Source organism: Pipistrellus hanaki, assembly GCF_964339955.1.
Source record: "Pipistrellus hanaki genome assembly, chromosome: 2".
Classification (NCBI taxonomy): domain Eukaryota; kingdom Metazoa; phylum Chordata; class Mammalia; order Chiroptera; family Vespertilionidae; genus Pipistrellus; species Pipistrellus hanaki.
Genome location: NC_140504.1, coordinates 54,332,281 through 54,357,695, shown reverse-complemented (window position 1 = coordinate 54,357,695; position 25,415 = coordinate 54,332,281). Strand labels below are relative to the sequence as shown.

General features: G+C 39.0%; 1 protein-coding gene across 1 annotated transcript in view; it reads right to left on the bottom strand.

Annotated features, from left to right (window-relative positions):
- Nucleotides 1-25,415, bottom strand: part of POLQ (DNA polymerase theta) — an 88,452-nt gene that overhangs the window by 36,939 nt on the left and 26,098 nt on the right. The window contains exons 10-18 of the mRNA XM_084871492.1: nt 22,643-22,785; nt 20,157-20,361; nt 19,711-19,853; nt 17,560-17,753; nt 15,853-15,977; nt 13,620-13,863; nt 6,592-9,665; nt 3,631-3,774; nt 2,279-2,475 (exon numbers count right to left, since the gene is read on the bottom strand). Coding sequence (XP_084727618.1) covers nt 2,279-2,475; nt 3,631-3,774; nt 6,592-9,665; nt 13,620-13,863; nt 15,853-15,977; nt 17,560-17,753; nt 19,711-19,853; nt 20,157-20,361; nt 22,643-22,785 — 4,469 coding nt within the window. The remainder of the gene's footprint in view (nt 1-2,278; nt 2,476-3,630; nt 3,775-6,591; nt 9,666-13,619; nt 13,864-15,852; nt 15,978-17,559; nt 17,754-19,710; nt 19,854-20,156; nt 20,362-22,642; nt 22,786-25,415) is intronic.

Below are 25,415 nucleotides of genomic sequence, written 5' to 3'. Positions count from 1 at the left end.
CCAGTATAGGTCAGTTTGGAAACTACATGGCATTTGGGGGTGTGGGAGCAGAGGGAGGTGGAAAACAGTAAAGGGGGCAAGGGTAAATGGTAACAAGAGGAGACTTGACTTAGGGTGATGAATACACAATACAATATCGAGATGATGTCAAATAGAACTGTACACCTGAAACCTATATAATTTTATTCACCAATGTCACCCTAATAAACTCAATAGGAAAAAAAAAAAAGTAACTAGATGGCATTTATCACATGTAAACCAAGCCTGGCTTAAAATATAGAAAAGGATAGTATCTTTAGTTTATATAATACTGTCTGCTGCAGTCTTTTTGCAGCAAGGGTTCAGGAATCTGGAGAAGGGGCTGCACATAAGTGGATTGAGAGACTAGACAAGAAATATAAATTTGGGAGGCATAGGGGAACTGGGGGAGGCTCCACTTTCTAGTGAAGTGGGCTCTCCAAATCTCTGGACCCACAGCTTTTTATTACCACACTAGAGGCCCAGTGCATGAATTTGTGCATGGGTGGGGTCTGGCTGGCCTGGCTCTAGTCAGAAGATCGGGGCCAGACCTGTAGAGAGGAGGAGACAGCAGGAGGTTGGCTGGCAGGCCTGCCCCAATCAGGGCCCCGATCAGGGTCAGTCCAGCTGGGGGGAGGTACTGTGGGCAATTGGCTGCGATTGGGGTGGGGGAGCCCCTTGGGGGTGGGGCTGGCAGTAGTGGGCCAGCTGACCTTGTCCCCCAAATGGGGCTGGTGGGACCAGCCAGCCCATACCTAATTGGTGTAGGAGGATTTGATTGTGGATGGAGCTGGCTGGGGCAAGGGGCTGTGGCCAATGGAATGATGGGGGGAGGGGCTGTAGGTTGGCTGGCCATCTCTGCCCCCTTATTGGGGTAAGGGGGAGTGATCAGGGGTGGGGCTGATTGGGAGGAAGGGACTGTGGGCTGATCAAGGGACTGTGGTAGGGGCCCATCTGGCCAGATGGAAGGGGCTGTGGGAGGTTGGCCGGCTGGCCCCGCCCTTTATTGGGGTGGGGCAGGCCAATCAGGGGCTGGGCCAGGTGGGGGAGGGGCTGCAGGAGGTTGGCCGGCTGGCCCCATCCCCCAATTGGACCAGTTAGCTGGCCTCAGTGGGCGTCATAGCAACCAGTGTTCAGGCATTCCGGTTGCTGGCTTTTTATATATATATATTTTTCCCTTTAGCAAAGCAGATATACATATCAAAGATAAGGTCCGGTAAACATGAGGTTGGGGGAACTGCCCTCAGCTGTCTGGCAGTAGGCAATTAATATGCAGATAGATCTTCAGCCCTGCTGAAGGTGTCCATCAGCCTTCTGACAAACTTCTCGCATTTTATTATGCTAACTACTGTACTTAGCCTCCAGCAACTGCCTTTGCCAAAAAAGCTTAAGAAACTAAAAATCATTGAATTATTAATTATATTGATAATTACAACCAAGCACAGTAAGTCCTCACTTAACATTGTCCGTAGGTTCTGTAACTTTAAGCAAAACAACACATTAAAAAAAAAAAAAAAATTACCACAGGCTAATCAATATAAACCACAGGTAAGTTCCTTCAATGTTGAACGATAACTGTTATTTGAGGACATGTTGCAGTATCATATTTTAACTCAAAATTAATATTCCATAAGCATCAGGCATTCGCTACCCACTGTGGGAAAAGATATCCCTGTGAGGGCTATGATATTGTAAATAAATGTCTTCCAAAAATGAATTATAGTGATAGTGTTTATTACCATAACATGTTACCCTTTTCTTAAAAACTCAGTCATCACTATGAAGAGTATATCACATTTTGCTATTATGTAGGAAAGTTCTCAAGGGTGATTTGTCCCTATGCTCAATGCCCCCTAATTACTCTCCTCATGGATATCTTGCACACTTCTATTTCCTGCCTCTATTCTCATGGATATTTGAAACATTTTGCTGTCATATCTAAAATCTGACAGTTCTCCTTTCATTTCTAATTTACAATAGACAGAAAACTTAGAACATACTACCAAAATAAAATTTTAACATATCGTTGAGGAAAGATATGAACTTAAGTGCTTAGAATTTGTGACATCTCTGTTTTTATCTACACTGAGGCATTCGGTACGTAATATTCTGTTCTTGGTGAACGAGGTTACTGGATAAAGGAATAACAACTCTATAAAACTCAAATGCACAGTTATAGGTAAATAAACACCAAGTCATTTAAAAATTAACACTAAACTTAAAAAAATTAAGGATGTAAAAATTAAATAAGACATAGAACCTTAGGATCTTCATAACTTTGTTCCAGGGAGATTCCACAAGACAAAAGAAGAATTTTATAGGTCTGGATGAAGTCATAGATGATAACAGAACGTTCTTTATCCGATTCCTTTGGAAAGCAGGATTTAAGGTGGCACATTCTGTCTTTCACAGTCAGGTTTGGATCCAGAGGTGGAGGGGCCAAACTGGCACTAATTTCTTAAAAGAAAAAAAAAAGGTCTTAAGGAGAAAACCACATGCATTCACATGAAATAGCAATCTATAATGCAAAGGCTGAAAAAGACTCGAAGTCTAGTTCCATGTAACCAATAATTCAGCATGACCTTATAAAGGTCATGTTGGCTATGTAGATGAAGTGCTTCAATATCTAAAAAAATTACAATATAGCCTGGCCGGAGTGGCTCAGTTGGTTGAGCATTGTCCTGTGCACTGAAGGGCCGCCAGTTTGATTCCTAGTCAGGGCACATATCTAAGTTGTGGGTTTGATACCCGGTCCAGGTGAAAGCAGAAGCCAAAGCATAGATGTTTCTCTCTCACATCGATGTTTCTCTCTCTCTCTCTTTTCTGTCTCTTTCCCTCCTTCCCTTGCTCCCTCCCTCTTTCCTTTCTTCTCTCTAGCATGTCCTTGGGTGAGGATTAAAAGTAAATTAATTAATTAATTAATGAAAAATTATGGTTTAGACTAGGTGATTTATAATGCTCTATTTATTTAGGTGGGAGAAAATTCTAAATATCAAGATTAATTTTTTTTTAATTGTAGCTTGAGTAACTACTCATTCTAACATATTTTCCTGCAAAACAACTGAAAATATTTCATGCTTACTCAGGAACAAACATTATATGGCATCCTTTAAAATGTTCCCTCATTAATTTTGAACTAGTCCAGCAATGATAATCACAACCATAATCCAGAATATATCTTTTCAATTCCAAAGACTTCTCTAAGGCTGTTTAATTCAACTACTGTAGATGTCTTGCTCATCAATGCCTCGAGATGAACTCCAGACAAAGTCAAAAGGCTGAAAGAAGTCTGAAAAGAAACTGCTATGATCCAATCATCAAAAGCAAACCTTAAGATGTCGAGGGAGTCCCTGATGCTCCACTACCCCCAAGTATTAATCGTCTCATGTGACAAGTAGAGGGGAGTTAGAGTGGTGTTTCTAAAAACATTCATTCTAATTAATATATGAAATAATGTACACACTAGCCACTATCCAAAAAAAAAAATTTTTTTTTAATCCTAAAAATAAATTCTAGGTAATTATCAGGAAATTATTCTCAACAAACAAGTCACTACCGGATAGAGGCTACATTAAAATTATATGGTAACTATGCCAACTAATGATTACTTACCAGAATGCTTTTGTTCCTTCTGCAAGGAAATATAATAGGCATCTCTTCCACCCCAGCATACTGCCAGTCCAACCACCAAGAAGTCATCACAACCTTTAACAGGAAATCCATCAAATCTAACAGGAGTTTCTTGAGGGGAGCTAACTAAGTAAATAAAAAGTGAAATAGTTAAAAACCTCTAAAAATAAAACCATTAAACTGAACATTAAAAACAATGATAATAAAAATAAATATTTGACAGGCAAAATTTCCAGATTCCTAAAGCATTTTTGGATAGCCATTTTAGGTATATGTAAAATCTTTGTAGGCTTACTATCAAGCTATTAAGTTATTAAGATAACTGTCACTAAGAAAAATCTACCAAAGATTTGGTAAAGTAGATCTATAATAATTACTAAAATGAGTAAATTTCTTAAAAGTTCTTGAATTTTTAATGTCTATAACTTAAACAGAAATAAAAAGCACTTGCACACTATATAAATTCTATAGTGAACTTAGCAATTCTTAACACTAAGGAACCCCAGAGCCCTTGCTGGTTTGGCTCAGTGGATAGAGCGTTGGCCTGTGGATCGAAGGGTCCCAGGCTGGATTCTGGTCAAGGGCACATGCCTGGGTTGCAGGCTCAACCCTCAGTAGGGGGCGTGCAGGAGGCAGCCAATCAATGATTCTCTCTCCTTATTGATGTTTCTATCCTTCTCTCTCTGAAATCAATATATTTAAAAAAAAAAAAAGAAAGAAAAAATCAAAGTTCTTACTTCCTAGTGAAAAATTAGGTCTAATTTCATGTTGGGAGTCAACATTAAAAAAAAAAAAAAAAAAAAAAAAAAAAAAGCATATCCAATTTTACAAAGACATAGGTAAAAAAACAATATATTTTATTGACTATTTTATCCCCAACCCGGAAAATAACTGGTGCACATTTGTTAAAAGTAAGTAAACATTTTTATCACTCTAACCTCTAGCACAGAAAATTTGCTCAATTTTATCTGCTAGTCAATACTAAAAGTACATAAAACTTGACAATAACACCTGTGTTCCATGAATGGAAGATCAGACAAGTACTCAAATCAAACTTTTATAAACAAATTAATTCATAAATATAGAAATTTAAGAAATATGATAAAATTTTGAGTTCCACAATCAGTTGTCAAGCTGAATACAGCTATTCCCCATGATACAGAACCCTTGCTTTCATGAAGTAAGACAGGAATATACAGGGCATTATTTGACCATAAAGTTCAATACTCTCAAAACTGGGAAGAGATCCAAGAGGCATTGGGATCATAACTATTAATGGAGGTACAAGTTCTACTTGAGATAAATATTGGAAAATGTAACTAATGTACATTGTGAAAAATATAGTGACTATCTGCTAAGTATTTTTGTGATTATATAAATGAATAAGGACATTATAGTTTAATAGAAAATAATTCATGAGCACTGATGATAACTAAAAACCATCATGTTATATATACAATTAAGATATGATAAAAGTGACCATATTCAAAATATATATGTTAACTTTTACAATCTTATATTCTAATATTTCTATATTTATACTAGAGGCATGGTGAATGAATTCATGCACCAGTGGGGTCCTTCAGCCTGGCCTGCAGGATCAGGCTGAAACCAGCTCTCCAACATCCCTCGAAGGGGTTCCAAATTGCGAGAAGGTGCAAGCCGGGCCAATGGACCCCAACGGTGTATGATTGGGGCTGGAGAGGAACCCTGGGGTTGGCCAGCCAGGGAGGAACTGTAGGAGGGCTCCAGGGCATGTCCGGCCCATTTCACTCAGTCCCGATTGGCTGGATCCCAGCAGCAAGCTAACCAACCAGTAGGAGTGTCTGCCCCCTGGTGGTCAGTGCACATCACAGTGAGTGGTTGAGAGGCCTTAGCATACATTAGCATATTATGCTTTGGTTGAACAGCCAACCAGACAACCAGACTCTTAGCATATTAGGCTTTTATTATATAGGATAATAACATGTAATATATATTATGTATTATTATGCATATATATATATATATATGCAATTTTTTAAAGAAATTTTGTGTTTAATGGTAAAGCTTAGCATACACTAGCACTAGGCATGTCTGGAGTTGAAGTAGTAGGAACCTCCATAAAGCTTCACAAAGTGAAGACAATAAGGAAGGCAACCATCAAAGAGAGCTCATGGCCTCAAAAAGGGCACTGCCCAGATGGCATAGAAGAGCTGATATCTGAGAGATGGACATCCCCAATGATCAAGCTACCAAACATGGTTCTAATAGATGCTCCTGAACCAGTCACACCAATTGTGGTGGCCCCTGAAGAAATAAGCTTGACAATTGGGTCAATGTCCCAGGAGACAACACTGATCTGGAACTCCTGACAGGTGACCTAAGGTTGGGAGCTGCTGTAAGAAGGCTGTTTAGATGAGATCTCAGGCCTACTTTGGAAGAGACAGACACAGGCCTAATTATCCAGGTACAACAGTGGATCAGAGTCAGAAGAATGAAAAGCGCCTCGTAGCCTACATTTTTTCAGTCTCTCAGCTTGAGCTCTTGGTTTCAGTGTTCAGCTCTCCCACCCACAAGTCCTGGGGTCAACCATCTCTTATGCTGAACAATAAAGCTGTTCTATGTGTAAACTAGGGGTGAGGAACCTTTTTTGTGCCAACAGCCATTTGGATATTTATAACATCATTCAAGGGCCATACAAAATTATCAACTTAAAAATTAGCCTGTTATATTTGGTCAAACATTTAATTAACTCACCCCTAATGCCTTGGCAGGGCCAGATAAAATGATTTCTCAAGCCTTATACAGCCCAAAGGCCAGACATTCTCTAGTGTAAACCCCCATAAGAGAAACTTATTAAACTTTGAATAAATTTATTAAATATCCAATACTGAAACATCTCAGTCCCATCTCAGCCTATTTTACATATAAATGTGGGGGGGGGGGGAATTTAATTCTTACCTTGCTTAAACCTACCACCAATAGTTGCACTTCTAGATGTCAAATTACTGATCTTTTCACAAGCCAGTGAGATGGAAAATCGCTTTTTGCACTGCCACTCCTTAATGAATGTTTGAAAGAGAGTTTGGTCACTTGCTACATCAATTATGGACAAGTTTTCTTCACTGCATGAGGTTGGAGTTAACTGCAATCCATCCTGTGATAACTGTAGTGAAAAACTTGTGTCTCTAATGAGACTGTCATCTTTTACATCATTTCTACTCTCTGGACTTAAATCATGGTTAATATCTGAAGGTGAGCCAAGTAAAGAATTTTCACCAAGTTCTAAAGCACTACTATTTTTCTGAAGTTTTACAGAAGATGTTCCAAGAATAGCTGGAAACGACAATTTAGCAGCAGATGCTGGAATGGGTGTAGGAGGAATGAGTCCATTATCGTCAACTATACCGATTTCTTTACAAGGCAAGAGTGATGGGGTGTCACCATGAACAGCATTGTTCTCTTGTATCTCAATCTTGCTTTTTACTTCAATATCAGGGAAGAATGAAATTCCCTGCACTTGATTTGGCTCCAAATTTAAAACCACTTCTTGTTTGCCATTTAACTCTGTATTTTTTCCTTTTAAACTAGATGAGTTTATAGTGGTTAGTTTTAGATTTTCATTTTCTAGAGGACTGGATACTTTATCTAAAATCCTTTGCAGTCCTGGACTTAAATCAAACGATGCTCCTGACCATGTGAATGAATTATTTTGCCTTATTTCAGCTAATTTGGATTTTTGAGACTTTTCATCTTTATCTCCTTCGGTTACTTCTCTTTGGGGATAATCATTACCAACCGGATCACTTAATTCTAATGCCCCCAAAGATACTGCAGCATTATGTTGATCTTGGACAGGAAATATATCTACATTGTCCAATGCTTCCACCATCTGAGCAGAATCCATTTCTGAAAATATAATAGACTCATCACTGAAACAAGTCAACTGCTGCCGATTATCTTGTTTCTCATCCATATTTGATTTCATTGGGTCCTCTGGTTGTAGATGCAGAGAATCACTGAAATGGTCTGATATTACTTCAGAAGGCAGGGGTTCCTTCACTCTTGCGTCAGGGGGTTGCTCTTTGATTAGGTAGTCTTCACTGAAACTGTCAAAGAGTAAACTATCACTCAAATTCAAACTTGTTTCGGGAACTGGCAGACATTCTACTTCTATACCAGTGGAAGTTCTCCTTTGAGATATAACTGTTTTCATAGCTTCTTGTGTTTGATAAGTTTCAAGAAAACTATTTAATTGAGAGTCGGTAACAGAAAGTTCATTTGCTTTCAAACAAGGGCCATTTTCCTTAAGTAATATTGTTGAATGAAAAAGTGGGCTTTTTGGGGTCAGGATATTAACCCCATGTGAATCAGCACTTTGTTTTATAGTATCTACCGTCTTAGGCTCCAAATGGTCTACATTTATCACTCCTGGAGAATGTTGTTCACCAGAGAAGGCAATGTGAATCTCATTCTGAACAGAGCTTGAATTCTGTTTGTTTAGGCTCTTCTGCATTATGTCTGTTGACAGGTTGGTGTCCTTTGCTCCTTGTTTGGTATTTTCAGTTGCCATCTGTTGTATAATTTTCTCTGATTGAGTATCCAGGTAGAAACTATCTTCAAAATCACAAGAAACTAACCCTAAGTCAGAAACACAATTATTTTTGGTTTCTTTTGCTGCATAAGCATCTGTTTCTTCTTGTATTCTAGAGGTATTTAGAAAATTCTCCTGCTGGCCTCCAGATTTTCCAAATGCTCCAACTGGTAGATGTACTCCACTGGGTATCTCAGTGCTGCTTATATTATCTCCGGATACCTCAAGATTATTTGATTTCTTTTCCTCAGCATTAAAATTTATACATTTGATAATAGCATTTGAGTCTCTATTCATATAATTATTGATTGTATCACAAGCTATTTGCTTCTCTAGTATTCTTTTCTGTTTGGTATAAATGTTTGTCTGTTTATCAGACTGCTTCTCCAGGGGCTGATTAATTGGATTGGTATCATGGTGTTTAACACAAACATTTCGGTTTTTTGAATCACTCTGTATTATCACTTTGTCTATTTTTTCTGACTCAACAGGAGCTAATCCTCTTCTATTTTCACTAACCATAACAGTGGCCTTTTTACTCTGGGATTCTGTGACAAAATGTTCCCCAAGAATATCATTAGTTATTGTTTTGTTCCTTGAACAATTTTGTTCTGTTTGTGATGGGAACAATTCTTTGTTATGTTTTCCCTCAGCACATAAAGATGCATTTTTAGCAAGTCGCCCTGGACTCCTAAATTCCACATTTTTCTTAACTGAGGTAAATGAATCTTCACAATGAACAAGATTAGGCTGTTTTACAAAATCTATTTTACACATCCCAGTGTCTTCCACAGGGCTACTATCTCTGGATTGTTTGAGATGCTTACAATGTTTCCAAGATTGAAAGGTTGGGTTCCTCTTTTCTAGACTGAAATTCAAAGCTTCTTTTTTTGTTTTCTCAGATGAGACAGTCTGAACGACTTTCTTAGTGCTTGTTTCTCCCTCATTCAAAGAGGTTTCTAGCTTCTCTTTACTTATATTCAAATAAGCCCGTTTTCTTCCTCTGGAAATTGAATGTACCCGACATTCTTGCTTCCCATTTTGAAACTGATAATAAAAGGAATTTTTATGTTCTCTACCTTTATCTAAATCTTGCACTGTATTTGGTGATTTATTAACAGAAGAATCACCAAATATTGTGTTACTTTTTTTCTTTGATGTTAATCTTTCACAAGACCTCTTAGTTTGGAATATAAATTTATGCTCCTTTTCTTCTGACTCACTGCTGGTCAATGAGCATGTATCAGAATTTAAAGGGGAATGTGGATTCCATTGCACTCCCATTTCCATTAAGTCCTGCTGCAGAATCATTTTGGCTTCTTCCACGATAAGAGCTGCTGCTTCCCTTTCAGTTAAGCCTTTTTTACCAGTCACCCAAATAGTTCGCATATTCCGACGTTCTTCAACGGCTTCCTCTTCCTCATCCACTGCCTTTCGGGCGCTAGGAAGGGAATAGGAAAAGAAATAAATTAATGCATTGAATCATTCACACAACAAATATTTATTAAGCATCAGCTGTTCTACGAATGGAAAAAAAACAGCACTGCCCAGCCGGTGTGACTCAGGAGTTGATGTCAAGTTATGAACCACAAGGTCACAGTTCAATTCCCAGTCAGGGCATATGCTCAAGTTGTGGGCTCGATTCCTAGTAGAAGGCGTACAGAAGCAGCTGGTAAATAACTCTCTCATCATTGATGTTTCTAGCTCTCTCTCCCTCTCCCTTCCTCTCTGAAATCAATAAAAATATATTTTTAAAAAGAGAAATAGCACTGAACAGGAGGGAAATATATCTGCTCTCATAGAGCTCACATTCTAGTTGGGGAAATCAGAAAACAAACAAATGTTAAAATATAGTCTATGTCAACTGATAATAAGAGTTGTGTACAAAAAATGAAACACCAGGGTGGGATGGGTGATACTGCAATTTTTTTTTTTTGATACTGCAATTTTTAAATAGCATAACCAGGGAAGGCCTCACTAAGACAGATTCTTTAAATAAATAAAAAGACAACTAAAAAAGTGAGCATCATAAAACTTGCATTGAAAACAAATCCTCCTACATAATACAAACTCTGGACAAAATGTTAAAGGGACAGTGAAGTGACCAAAGAAAGTAGAAACCAGAAAAGAGTTGAGACTAGAAGAAACAAATGGCAGTGGTTAAACTGTCACACTTTTCCCCTGAAGCAGGCTTCAGTTAGGGCTATGAAGATAACTTGGATAAAAACCTGGAGTTTTGATTCAATTATACAACAGAATTCAATTAGACATATAAAAATTGCTAAGGAAGAAGTAAAATATCTCTACTTGTAGATGATATGACTGTATACCTAAAAATAATTATAGAAGTAACTCAAACAACAAAAAAATTCAGAAAATAACAGGATAACAATATACAAGAATCAATAGCCTCCATATACTCAAATAATAACCATATAGAAGAGATCACAGGCACAAACCAATTAAAACAATAAAGATTAAATGATAATAAATTTAACAAGAAATATACAAAACCTTTATGAGGAAGACTTGAAAACTCCTGAAAAGCTGTCTGTGGAAATCTTTTTTTTTTTTTTTTAATCCTCAATATCACAACGATATCAAATGCAAAGAAATTACCTACCTGTGGATAGGATGACTCAACATTATAAAGGGGTCAATTGTAAGTTAAATTTCAATCGAACCCCAATAAAATATCAACAGACACTTCAAATTTCACATGGGCAAACATGCCAAAGTGGACAGGAAAATACTGAAAAACTATGAGAGGGAGGTTGCCCTACCAGACACTGAAACACACTATAACGGCTTTTCATTAAGAGCACGGTAGTGCTGCCCCAGCCGCTTTGGCTCAGCACATAGAGCATTCCAGATCTGATTCCTGTCAAGGGCACAGACCTCGTTGCAGGCTCCCAAGCCTGGTTAGGAGCATGCGGGAGGCAAAAAGTCCCAAATCCATAAGAAATATAAGAAAAATATATAACCATATAACCTATAAAGATGTTTTTAAATGGTCCTAAAACATGAAAAGATATGATACTCTCCCCTCATTGATATTTCTATCTCTCCCTTCCTCTCTGAAATCAATAAAAATATATTTTAAAAACATATATATATTTCAGAGAGGAAGGGAGAGGAAGAGAGAGAAACATTGATCAGAGAGAAACATTGGTTGGCTGCATCCTGCATGCCCCTTACTGGGAATAGAGCCTACAACCCAGCATGTGCCCTTGACCAGAATCAAACCTGGGACCCTTCAATCTGCAGGCTGATGCTCTACCCACTAAGCCAAACCAGCCAGGGTGCCAAGTCTTTTTTACCCTCTAATTATAAACAGCTCTTCAGTGTTTCTTTTTCATGACCTTGATATTTTTGAAAAGTACTAGTTAATAATTTTGTAGAATGTTTCTCAATTCAGTCTGATGTTTGCTTTTGATTAAATTCATATTACACATTTTTTATAAAGAATACTTCAGGAGCAATGTCTTTCTCAGTGTGTCATATGAAAAGGCACATGATCCACATGTGTCACTAATTTTGATCAATAAAGTTCGGGGCTTTCAGAAGATGTAAACCCATGACAATAATAGCTTTAGGATAATAAGAAATTATTCTGCCTGGCCTGTGTGGCTTAGTGGTTGAACATCAACCCATGAACTAAGGAAGTCATCATTTGATTCCCTGTCAGGGCATATGTCTGGGTTGTAGGCTCAATCCCCTGTAGGGGCATGCAGTAGGCAGCTGATCAATGTTTCTCTCTCATAGATGTTTCTATCTCTCTCTCCCTCTCCCTTCCTCTCAGAAATCAATAAAAATATATTTAAAAATAAAATAGTTTTTGAAAAAAAATGATTCTAAAATGTGTTAAACAATATTTCCCAATTAATTTTTTTAAATGTGTGCTGTCTTCAGATGACCCCTAGGAAGGGTCATGTATGATGTATGGCATATGGTTACCACATCTAAACTTTTCTACCTCAGGAACTAACAGTACATACTCCTAAACAAGTGTGTATATTTCCAAAGATTCTGTAAAAATCAGAGGCTCCAGAAGAGAACAACACTTTTACAACAAGGTTCTAAACCATACTCCAAATAGTCTTTGGCTAGGGACATACCCCAAAGTGACAAAATCACACATCAGTTGCTCTTCTGGTCTGGGGTAACAGGAGGGCCCCAGCCCTATAGTTCCACTGAGTACTGCACTAGTGGGGACTCTACAATGGTCTGGGTTGTGTTACTCCCAGGGTTATGGTCTAAAACTCCAGACAATTCTATCCTTCGAAATCTAGATAGAGGTAGCTATACCTCCACAGCTATGCTGGGTGCAGCGCATAGGGCACCTATTCTCGCAGGAGCCATACCTGGGGATGGCGGTGGAAGGCAGAGAGCAGTCACAATGTGAGGTGGCTCTGGGGGGCAGCAAGGCTGCTCCTTTGAATATGCCCTATTCCTTCTCATACTATTACAAGTTTCAGAGCCTGTATCAGGCCTAAATTGAGTGTGAGGAAAAAAATATTGAACTGTAAATGAGACTGATTGCTTTTATAAATTTTGAACAAATTTTTAATACCTGAAAATAAAACTCTTAAACCTAGAAGTGTCTAAATATCAACAGGATATGGCTGATATTTTATATAAGAGTGAGTTCAAGGAACAGTGGTTGAGAAATTACTTAAGCTATTCCTTGATTATATATACACTGAGACCAGAACATCAATAACTTGTTTACCCACAGGTACACAATAATCAAGGAATCCTACTCTAACAATTATTTTAAGGGAGTAGTGTTCCAAAGAACATTCAGAAGGAGTACATTTTAAAAAATATATATATATTTTTATTGATCTCAGAGAGGAAGGAAAAGGGATAGATAGGTAAAAAACAAACAAACAAAAAAATCAATGATGAGAGAATCATTGATTGGCTGCCTCCTGCACGCCCTCTACTGGGGATTGAGCCAACAACATGGGCATGTGTCTTGACTCAGAATCAGTGACCTCCTTGGTTTATAGGTTGATGCTCAACCACTGAATCCCATAGCCAGGCAAGAGGAGTACATTTTAAAGTGCTCTTGCCTAAAGAAAGTCTAATGTGAGCCCTAAAATATATATTGAAAATCATCAAAGCACTAAGCATTGGAACCTTACCTTTATTCAATTTTTCTAGGGGAGAATTATACTTTCAGAAATGTCTTTTAAGTCATGAAATATTTTTAGAGTATAAAAATGAAAAGTAACCCTAAAGGGGGAAAAAGTAGCCATGTTTCCTCCCACTTACACCAACTATGTCATGATATTATCAAAGAGAAAAATATTTTAATACAGAAACTATTATTTACAAATTGACATGATTTTTCATTTAATAACCCTCTGCAGATAGGGGATTCTCTTACCTTTTAAAAGGCACAGCTTTTTTCAGAACAGTCTCCACCTCAGCAACATTTGCTCTGGCAAGATCGGCCACAGTAAGAAAGCCAGATGCATAGAGGAATCTGGCTCGCTGGGCATTAAGTAAGGACACCCGGATAAGATCACACAACTCCCTCTGGATCCCAAATGTAAGACGCTGCTGAAATTGGGAAAGTAGCAGTTCCATGTTGTGCCAGCCCAGGCGGTTGGAAAATACTGTAATCATCCCTAGAACATGCATAGAATATTTATTAAATTAAAATTTCTTTATAGATCAATTCTCTATTTCTTTAGTATACTTCTGTTTCACTGTTTCCTTTTTCCTGGAGAACTGTCAAGTTTAACAGGCCCATGGTGTAAATTAACAGGAGAGAAGATATATGTTAATGGACTAATTAGCCAACAAATGTGCTAAACACATTAAATGTCATTTTACTTATTTTTTTTTTAAACTGATTTCAGAGAAAAGGGGAGAGATAAAGAAACATTGATTGTTTGCCTTCCATAAGTGCCCAGATTGGACAAGGGATCAAATCCACAATCCAGGTATGTGCCCTGACCGGGAACTGAACCCACCACCTTTTGGTGTATGGAATGATACTTCAATCAATTGAGCCACAGCAACCAGGGCAGGCTCATTTATTCTTTTATTTTATTTTATTTTATTTTATTTATTCTTTGTTGTTTAAAGTATTAAATAGTGTCCATGTCCATTGGTTATGCTTATATGCATGCATACAAGTCCTTTGGTTGATCTCTTACCCCTCCTCCCTCCACCATACTTGGCCTTCCCTCTGAGGTTTGATGGTCTGTTCGATGCTTCTCTGTCTCTGGATCTATTTTTGTTAATCAGTTTATGTTGTTCATTATAGTCCAAAAATGAGTGAGATCATGCGACATTTATCTTTCTCCAACTGGCTTATTTTGCTTAACATAATGCTCTCCGTGTCCACCCATACTGTTGTGAATGGTAACAGTTCTTTTTTTTTTTTTTTTACAGCAGTGTAGTATTTCATTGTGTTTATGTACCAAAGTTTTTTAATCTACTCATTTCCTGATGGGCACTAAGGTTATTTCCAAATCTTAGCTATTGTAAATTGTGCTGTTATGAACATAGGGGTGCATATATCCTTTCTGATTGGTGTTTCTGATTTTTTGGCATATATTCCTAGAAGTGGAATTATTGGGTCTAACGGGTGTTTCATTTTTAATTTTTTGAGGAAACCTCCATACTGTTTTCCACAGTGGCTGTGCCTCATTTATTCTTAATCATGTACTTGACATTTGAAAAAAACTAAGGCAGAGCACATAACTACAAAACAAAAAGCCCTCATCCAAGTTCATTCCTCTCTTTCAATCTCTCCCTTTTTCCTTTCTTTTTTTAAGGAAGAGAGAACCCTTAAAAATAGGTAAGGGACTCTTTCTACCTAGAGGAAAATAAGAAAGCTGATTTAAATATTCAAGGGCTCCAAGCACTTTAAAAAGTGAATCTCCCATTGATATTTTCTTCAAAGAAAGGTTGCCCAATTCAATAGCTAGACACTCTTGAAATAGAGACCAGCACAGCCAAGTGCCGAGTCATTAAAAAAATCACTTCCCTGTGAGAACACTAACCCTAGAGGCACCCTGAGACATTTGCTGCCAGTAAGCTGAAAGGTGAGTCTCTCCTTCCGTACTACCTCCCACCCCATCTTTCCCTCAGTATCTTTCACATGTGCACGTGCCTTCACAATACGCACACTCTCCAGCAGCCCAGGGTTTCCTTCCCAAGGACTTGGTAAAATCAGACCCCTAACTTTCCTGTTTGACTGGCTTACAGAATGTGGGTTTAACTTTATTAAATAAGACTACTGTTTCCTTAGACAAGAAATAATAATTTAGAACAGTCAGAAGCGCAGAAATCCCTTTCCATTAGCCATCCTCCTCAATAGCAAGTATTAATCAGTAACTAGCTAAAAAAGAGAGATCACTGAAAACTTTGTGTCTGTTTCTTCTTCCAGCAGGCAACAGGAAAAAGAAAAGAGAAAAACAAAAAACAGAAAACAAAGGTGTCCTGATGATGTTAGGGATTATACAAAATTATGGCTTGACATAATCCCCTTATTTTTAGAGAAGCTGACAGTAAAATGGAATTGAGGGATGGGGGATCGAGAAGTAATCTTAATTTAACCTCAAACCTCAGTCTTAAATAAATGTGGAAGTTCTTATTTAACTGACCTGCATAAACAGCAGCTGACTGTTGTAAAGATTGAACCTGCCCACGATTGCATCCATATTTCCGATTAATTTCTTTTAAGGAAACTTCACTGATTAAATCTAATAACACAAGACTGGTAAAAAACCTGGAAAGTAAATCACCAAAATATGATAAGAGATCACTTTTATCTACAATAAAGGTTTAAGTAAGTACGAACCAAAAAGGCAAGAGAGGTTTACATTCTGAAAAGATTCCTAATAAGATATAGGATTAGCGGGCAAAGTCTGAGCTCAATGTTTGTAAAGTAAGTTCTAACACATATTAGTACTATAGTATAGAATTTAATATCTGCACAACAAAAATATTTTGTCTATGGTTAAATACTGCTAACCGATTTCAAAAAATAAGACTTGTTTCAAGAAATATGATGGCATAAAATTGAAAACAACGTTTAATACACAGTTATATGGTTATCCTATCTAATAAAGAGGGAATATGCTAATTGACCCTCACACAGTTGCAAAGATGGCGGCGCCCACAGCCACAAGATGGCGGCACCCAGTCTCCTCAGCCCCCCAGCCGCCCAGGGCTGGCCTGAATCACAGGCAAGCCTTGGATAGCAGCTTCCCAGTCACCCAGGACCGCCCAAGGCTCAGGTAACCAGGGCTGGTCGAGGCTTGCGCTGCCAGCAGTGGCAGCAGCAAAAGTGTGATGAGGCTTCGCCTTCTCCTGATCTCCAGTCGCCTCCCACTTCTGAGGGCTCCTGGGCTGTGAGAGGAGGCAGGCTGGGCTGAGGAACCCCCCTCCAGTGCATGAATTTTCCTGTACCGGGCCTCTAGTATAATCATCCTATATAATAAAAGGCTAATATGCAAATCAACCAAACTGTGGAATGACTGGCAGCTATGATGCACACTGACCACCAACGGGAAGATGCTCGATGCAGGAGCTGCCTCCTGCTGGTCAGTGTGCTCCCACAGGGGGAGTGCCACTCAGCCAAAAGCCCTGAGCCAGGCTGATGGCTGGCCAGCGCAGCAGTGATGGTGGGGCTCTCTCCCTGCCTCTGCGGCAGTCAGACATCCCCCGAAGGCTCCCAACTGCGAGAGGGTGCAGGCCAGGCTGAGGGAACACTTCCCCCCGTGCATGAATTTCATCCACCAGGCCTCTAGTATTTCAATAAAGTGAAAGAATTTGAGTATAAAAAAGTTTTTATTTGAAAGGCAATAGTGCCACAAATTATCTAGGTATATGAATCCTACAAAACTTACTCTTGACTATATTATAAATAATATATTAGAGACTAATGCCTTAAGAAAAAAATAATTGTAGTATATTTCAAAAAAGTTAAAAGCCTATACAATTTCCCAACTGAATCTTTTATTTTTTTTCAGCTGAATCTTTTATTGACTCTTCTGCAGTAGTTAATTAATCACTTCTATGGCTATCAGGAACATCCTTTCCTAATGTATCTTAATTCACATTCTCTTTAAGAGGAGGAATTAATTAAATGTTCTATTATAAGAAGTATTCATATATATGGCTTCTAAACTACAAGTAGCAAGGAAGAAACTAATATATTAACAAATTCAGCACATACTAATACAGTAAACTTTAAAAAAATTACTAAATGGAGCCAAAAATTTGATTTTAATGACAATGAAAGCGACTCAAGAAACTGAACATCTACTGCATATTTAATACTGTATTAAATACTCCTTGATACTTACCTTTTATGGATGGCCATTTGCCGGTGTTGTCTCTCAGTTCTGGCTACTATTTTTCCCTTTACACAACGAGCCAAGAACCCTTCTTCAACTCCAACTAGTTCTGCCACCCGTTTCATAGAAGTTGGCAACTTTTCCCATAAACAGAGAAATCGATACCAATCAATAGTAGTCCAATCCTCAAACATAGGTGTAACCTGAAGGAAAAAAGCATCATCATTAGCTAAAACTATTGATTACAAAAGGAACAAGTAAATATAAGTGTCATATTAAAATCAAAAGAGTATCTATACTAATAATAGAGGAATATGCAAATTGTCCAGGAAGCCATCACAGTAACAGTAACAACTGAACAGCAGGCTGGCAGGCTGCGTGGGGCGACAAGGCTGGCAGGGGGGTTAGTGAGGGATGAACAAACAACAGAACAGCAGGCTGTGTATGGCGACCAGGCCAGCGGTGGGGGGGGGGGGGGGGGGGCAGTTGGGGACAACCAAGCCAGCAGGGGGGCAGTTTGAGCAACCAGGCCAGCGGGAGGGGGGGGGGTAGTTTGGCAACCAGACCAGCAAGGGGGGCAGTTGGGGGAAACCAGGTCAGTAGGGGGGGGCAGTGAGGGGTGACCAGGCTGGCAGGGGGGGCAGTTGAGGGTGACCAGGCTGCAGAGGGGGACAGTAATGGGCGACCAAGCCAGCAGGGGGGGACAGTTGGGGGTGACTAGGACAGCAGGTTGGGGGCAGTTAGGGCTGACCTGGCCGGCAGAAGAGTGCTGTTGGGGCAATAAGGCTGGGGGGGGGGGGAGGGGAGAGAAAGCTGGGGGCAACTAGGGTGGCAGGGGGGCAGTAAGGGCAATCAGGCTGGCAAGCAGAGGTGGTTAGAGGTGATCAGGCTGGCAGTGGGGGCAGTTAGGAGCAAGCAGGTGAGCAGTTAGGAGCCAGAAGCTCTGGATTGTGAGAGGGATATCCAACTGCCAGTTTAGGCTCGATCCTTGGACATCTCCCAAGGGGTCCCAGATTGGAGGGTGCAGGCTGGGTTGAGGGGACCCCCATTCCTGTACATGAATTTCATGCACCAGGCCTCTAGTTTGAAGATAGAAACTATAAATGTGATAAATACCTCATTTATTCATAAACAACTCACAGGCAAGAGAAAAGCAAGAGACTACCAAGCACACAAACTAGATTTTACAGAATCCAAGAACTTCAATCACAGGTACTTTTAATTTCAATATTCTAAAAGTTAAGTACCTTCAGTATTTTATATGATGTCTAAGAATGAGTCAGGAAAATAAAAAAATTTTTTAAAAAAGGAATGAAGGGAAGGAGGAATCAATAACCACATTTGCGACAATATACTAGTATTATCTAAAATGCCCTGGATTCAAACCTGTAAGACATGCAAAGAAACAGAAAAGTGTGTACCAAATGCAGGGGGAAAGCAGGCAAAAGAAACACTTTTGAGAGGTTCCTGATGTTGGAAGACTTCAAAGCAGATATTATAATTTTGATCAAAGAATAAATAAAACCAGGTGCAATGAAATAAAAGGTCTAATGGCAACATCTTATTAAGTAGAAAATATAAGTAAAGAGAAATATATGACTTAAAAATAAGAAATAAATAGAAATTCTGAAGTTGAAAAGTACAAATAATTCACTATGGAGCTCAACAACAAATAAGCCAAAGCCGGTTTGGCTCAGTGGATAGAGCGTCGGTCTGCGGTGAAGGGTCCCAGGTTCAATTCCAGTCCAGGGCATGTACCTAGGTTGCAGGCACATCCCCAATGGGAGGTGTGCAGGAGGCAGCTGATCAATGTCTCTCCCTCATCAATGTTTCTAACTGTCAATCCCTCTCCCTTCCTCTCTGTGAAAAATCAATTAAAAAAAATAAAAAAAATAAATGTCTTAAATATTCAAATAGGACATGCAAACTATAAATTTTTTTTCATTTAACTTAAAACATAAATGTATATTGATTTGCCAATATTTTGAGCTGGAGTCAAGGCCTTTTTATTTGAGTGTTGAATCTATTCATTAGAATTTACCATTGCTTTCTTATCAATACAAGATGTTTTCTTAGAGTATCTTTGATGTTCAAGATTCTACATATTTTTTTCTTCCCATTTTCACCAATATGAAAGTAAAAAAAACAAACAGAACTTACCAGGTAGACAATATGCAGATCATTCTCTAAAACAAAACCCTTCATTGCTCTTTGGAGATCAGCAAAAATATCTAAAGTATCAGCTGGAGAAAGTGAGGAAGAAAGAGTTGCCGACCCAAGATGTGTTGGATGATACACTTTTCCTAGTTTGGGGGTGGGGAATAAAAGATCAGATGTTGAAAATAAAACAACACAGTCTTTTTGTATTCTGTAATTAACCTTTTAGTCCCTGATAAATTTTACAAACAGAATCTTGTTCAATGCATGGATTCTTTATGAGCAGGCTCTATTCGAATTGTCTGATGTTGCTGAACACAACACTGACTTACTAAAAATGAGTTGATACATTCCTCGAAAAATTAATTTCCTTTTATTAATCAGTCACACACATCTAATTCAGTAAAGATGAAAAAGTGAATAAACTGAATCTAAGAAGTCATAGTTACCTTCTGTTCCATCACTAGCTTCAGTAGTCTGGATGAATTCATTTTCTAGCAGCCACATTACACAGGCCTCAATTGCTCCAAGTTGAACAGGATCTTGATTTTTCTGAATTCCCCGCTTCCCTTCTCTCATACTTGCAGCCAAAAATGTGCAAGAAGCATAGGTCTGCATATCTTGTGATGTACTTGCCACTCCACCAACTATTATCTGATACAAGAGGTTTAAAATTTTCTGTAACTTTTTAATAAGATATGTGGGCCCTCATGATATAAAATAAATGAAGTGATTTTTGTTCTCTTAAAATGTTATCAGCATCTTAATGTAGAGAGTTTTTACTAACTCCATTCATTATAAGTGTAGACAACATGCAATGATAACATAAAAAATTTTCCAGAAAATAAGTCAATCAGTGAAAATATGTGGATCATTATCTACTGAAATATGGAAACTAACAACATATATAAAGGATGTTGTGATTGCTCATGGCCAACAATCAAAATAGTTCTTCTCATTCTTCTTTCTGAAGTATGTGGGCATAGAAAAATCCTAGTATGGAATACTTCCTAACCAGAAGAAGGGTTGGGAATAGGTGTAGAAAAAGATGAAGTCAGCTGTAGCCGGTTTGGCTCAATGCATAGAGTGTCGGCCTGCGGACAGAAGGGTCCAGGGTTTGATTCCAGTCAAGGGCACATCCCCAGGTTGTGGGCTTGATCCCATTGGAGGGCGTGCAAGGTGCAGCTAATCAGTGATTCTCTCTCATCATTGATCTTTCTCTTTCTCTCTCTCTCTCTCTCTCTCTCTCTCTCTCTCTCTCTCTCTCTCTCTCTCTCTCCCTTCCTCTCTGAAATCAATAAAAATACCTTTAAAAAATAAAACCAAGATGAAGTCAATGCATCTTGCAGGTATCATTTTCCTACAACTATTCTATTACATATACTGATTTGCCCCTTGCCTTCTTTCACTTAACACATATTGGAAGTATAACGAATCATCCTAAACAGAGTTATCTCAGTTTTTCCAATATTTATTTAGTATTAATGCTATTTTGGGTGTTTCCAGTTTTTTTCCTATTACCAATAGTGTTATAATAAACATTCTTGTACATTTAATTTGATGTAATTTCACAAATAAATTCCTACGTAAAATTCCTAGATGTAAATTTGCTGGGTAAATGGCTATGTGCATTTTAAAAAATCTTACTAGGTATGAACATGTTGTCCTCCAAGAGTTATAGCAGTATATGAGAGTGCCTCCTTTCATCATCCTTACCAATCCCAAGTTAACAATTCTTTTCCTTTTTTCTTTCTTTCTTTTTTAACTGAGAAATAAAGCAGGGTCTGAGTAAAAGCATCAGTCCCCAACACCACTACTAAAGTCAATAGCAAGATATGCATGCTGATATACAAATAGAACACTTTTCTGGATGAATTAATGAAAATATTTAAAGGGGGTTACCTTTGAGGACTATAAGTTTTATTTTTCACTTTAAATCTTTCCATACTGTTTGAAATTTCTAGTCATGTGTATTTATAATTTGGTATTATTTTAGTGTGAACAGGTATTATCTAGATGGAGAAACTAGAGTCCATTTTTGTCACCTTTATTCAGAAAATAAGTAAGACCATATATAAAAAGTAAAAGGAACCATCTGGCATGTGGACTTTACTGCAGTGTTGTGAATGGATTGATATAGCACTAGTTGTATTAAATTCCAGGAAATATATATATAGCCTAAGCCTAAGCAGCCGTTCAACCATTCGACTGGTCTCTATGATGCGCACTGACCACCAGAGGGCAGATGCTCAATGCAGGAGTTGCCCTGGTGGTCAGTGCGCTCCCATAGCAGGAGCATCGCTCAGCTGACCAACAGGCATCAGACACTGGGTTCATGGCTGGTGAGCACTGCTACAGTGGCGCAAGCCTCTCCTGCAGACACTCCGCCTGTGCGCCCTTTCCCCATCTGGACTGGGACCAGATAGGGAACAGCATCAGGACTGACTGGGCGCGAGCCCGTGGCTGCTTCTCAGTCACAGGCGCACTGGTATTGCCCTAGGACAGGCGTGCAGAGACCACAGTGAAAGGCAGCAAGCCTACTGAGCAGCAGCAGCAGCAGCAGCAGCAGCAGCAGCAGCAGCAGCAGCAGCAGGCACAACAGGACTAGGATGAGCAGGAGCAGCATGGCGCCTATCCTGGGCTCAGGCTCCAGCTCTTCCCTGACTGCCTGCCACTTCGCACACAACTATATCCCTTGCGGGATGTTGGACTGCCGGTTTTGGCCGATCCCCACAGGCCATGCTGAGGGACCCCACTGGTGCATAAATCCGTGCACTGGGCCTCTAATAACTATATAAAATAGAAGAGATTCAGACTTGGGAAGTCTCTAAATGACCTCATAAAGAAACACAAGCTAAGATTTTTTCATATATAAAGTTCTACCATTGAAGTATAGGTACAAAAGAGCAAGTGGTAATTTAGCAGACAGCCTTACCTCCAGAATAGCTCTTATCATGCTCGGAGTTACTTCTTCTCCTTCTCGTCTTCGCAAACAGCTCCGAACAGGTTTTAGAGATCCTTGAATTAAGGCTATGCCCTTTGATTTCTCAGAGTTCTTACAAATTAAGATACTCTCACCTATAACCAAAAAAATCATATGTTTGCAAAATATCAACACATTTCCATAAGATACTGGCTAAAAAGAACTTAATTGGCTTACTCATGTTAAAGGAAATAATAGATGATAGCGACTGTTGTGGTCAAAAATTATTGCTAATGTTTTATTTTGTGGACTTTGGATTATAGGGCAGTGTTTTTCAACCTTTTTGGGGTAAAGGCACACTTGTTTCATGAAAAAAATCACGAGGCACACCACCATTAGAAAATGTTAAAAAAATTTAACTCTGTGCCTATATTGACTATATATAAAGTAATTCTCTTGAATAGGAATCAAATAAACACAAAGAAAGTATTTTATAATTACTTTATTATGAAATATTAAGTAAACAAAATAGTGAAAAATTATAAAATTCTTGTCTTGTCTGCACCTACGGCACACCAGGCAACATCACTAGTGTGCCGCGGAACAGCGTTTGAAAAACGCTGTTATAGGGGATCAGAATATATATGCCACACTAAAATATGCCACTTTCTTCATATTAAGGATTAATTTGACCTGAAGGCAACTGGAAAGTGGCAAACACAGGAAAAAAGCTCTTTGCCCTCTTTCCATTAGCTTAGAAGCAAAACATATATTTTTTTATCACTCTGAAAATTATGTAATTGTCTAACCACTATGCTGTGCACATGAAACTAATATAAATAATATTGGATGTCAATAGTAATTGAAGCCGAAACCGGTTTGGCTCAGTGGATAGAGCATCATCCTGTGGACTGAAAGGTCCCAGGTTCAATTCTGGTCAAGGGTATGTACCTTGGTTGTGGTCATACCCCCAGTAGGGGGTGTGCAGGAGGCAGCTGATTGATGTTTGTCTCTCATCAATGTCTCTAACTCTCCATTCCTCTCTCTTCCTCTCTGTAAAAAATCAATAAAATATATTTTTAAAAATAGTAATTGAAAAATAATTTTCTTTAAACTTAAACAAAAAAAATGGCCCTGGCCCTAGCTGTTTTGGCTCAGTGGATAATGCCTTGGCCTGTGGACTGAAGGGTCCTAGGTTCGATTTCAGTCAAGGGCATGTGCTTGGGTTTCAGGCTCAAATCCCAGTAGGAGGCATGCAGGAGGCAGCTAATCAATTATTCTCATCATTGATGTTTCAATCTCTTTCCCTCTTCCTTCATCTCTGAAATCAATAAAAATATTTTTTTTAAAAAAACGGCCCTGGCTGGTGTTCTCAGTGGTTAGAGATTCAACCCATGCTCCCAAAACGGTTTCGGGTTCCATTTCCCATCATGAGCATGCATCTCAGTTCCAGGCTCAATCCCCAGCCTCACTTGGGGCATATGCAGGAGGCAACCCATCAATGTTTCTCTCACATCAATGTTTTTCTCTTTCTCTCTCTCTCTCTCTCTCTCTCTCTCTCTCTCTCTCTCTCTCTCTCTTTCTCCCCTCTCTCCCCCCCCCCGCCTCTCTCTCTCTCTTTCTCTCTCTCTCCCTCCTGCCCCCCTTTCCTTCTCCTGTCCTTCCACTCTATTTAAAAGCAATGGTAAAAATAGTCTCAGGTGAGGGTTAAAATAATAATAATTTTTAAAATAAAATAAAACCCCTAAGGTAAGTTGTGTATATGGTCAGCAGCTAAAGATTTTATGTTCCCCAGCTTCCACTGAAATTGAGAAAAGTAACCATGTGACTAGTTGTATGTGAGGAAAAATACTTTGCACATTTTTAGAAAAATATTTTCTTATTTATTTCAAAGAAGGGAGGGGGAAAGAGAGACAAAGAAACATCAATAATGAGAGAGAATCATTGATCATCTACCTCCTGCATGCCCCCTACTGGGGATTGAGCCCACAACACAGGCATGTGCCTTTTACCAGAATCTAATCTGGGACCCTTAAGTCCACAGGCAGACACTATCCAGAGCCAAATGGGTATCCATCTTCTTAAAAGGGCAGAACATGTTCTTAACTTCCTCATCTCCCCTTCTGGATCTCTAAAATGCAGATGTGCTGACAGAAACTAGAGCAATCATCTTGCACCATGGGATAGAAACCACATTGCTGAACATGGAAAAACAAACTAGAAAACTTGGTCCCTGACACTGGCATCACAATATCAACCCCAGACTGTACTGGTATATGAAAAGAAACTAACTTCTACCTTATTTAAACACTTGTTATGTTGGCTTTTGTTATAGCGGTAAACTTATACTCTAACTAATCCAGTCACTAATAAGTTCTAGTCAATTTTTATTATTTGTGGTAGTTATGTTCTGTAGCCACCACAAACTGAATTAGGGAATATTGAACCATTGCTCCTAGGGGAGATTCAGGGCTAGTTTCCTGCTATCCTCTAACTCAACTTTTGCAATAAAATCTTGTCTTAAGTATGTTTCTGTCTAAACCAGGGGTCCTCAAACTTTTTAAAGTGGGGGCCAGATCACGGTCCCTCAGAGAGCTGGAGGGCCGGACTATATGAACTACTAATTCCTACTGTAACACCTCGGCTGCGCTCACTGCCCAAAAAACCTGGCGGGCTGGATCAGACTCCTCTGCGGGCCGCATGTGGCCCACGGGCCGTAGTTTGAAGACCCCTGGTCTAAACAGACCTTGTTTAATCCTAGAGGCATTGTACGAATAGGCCTTCC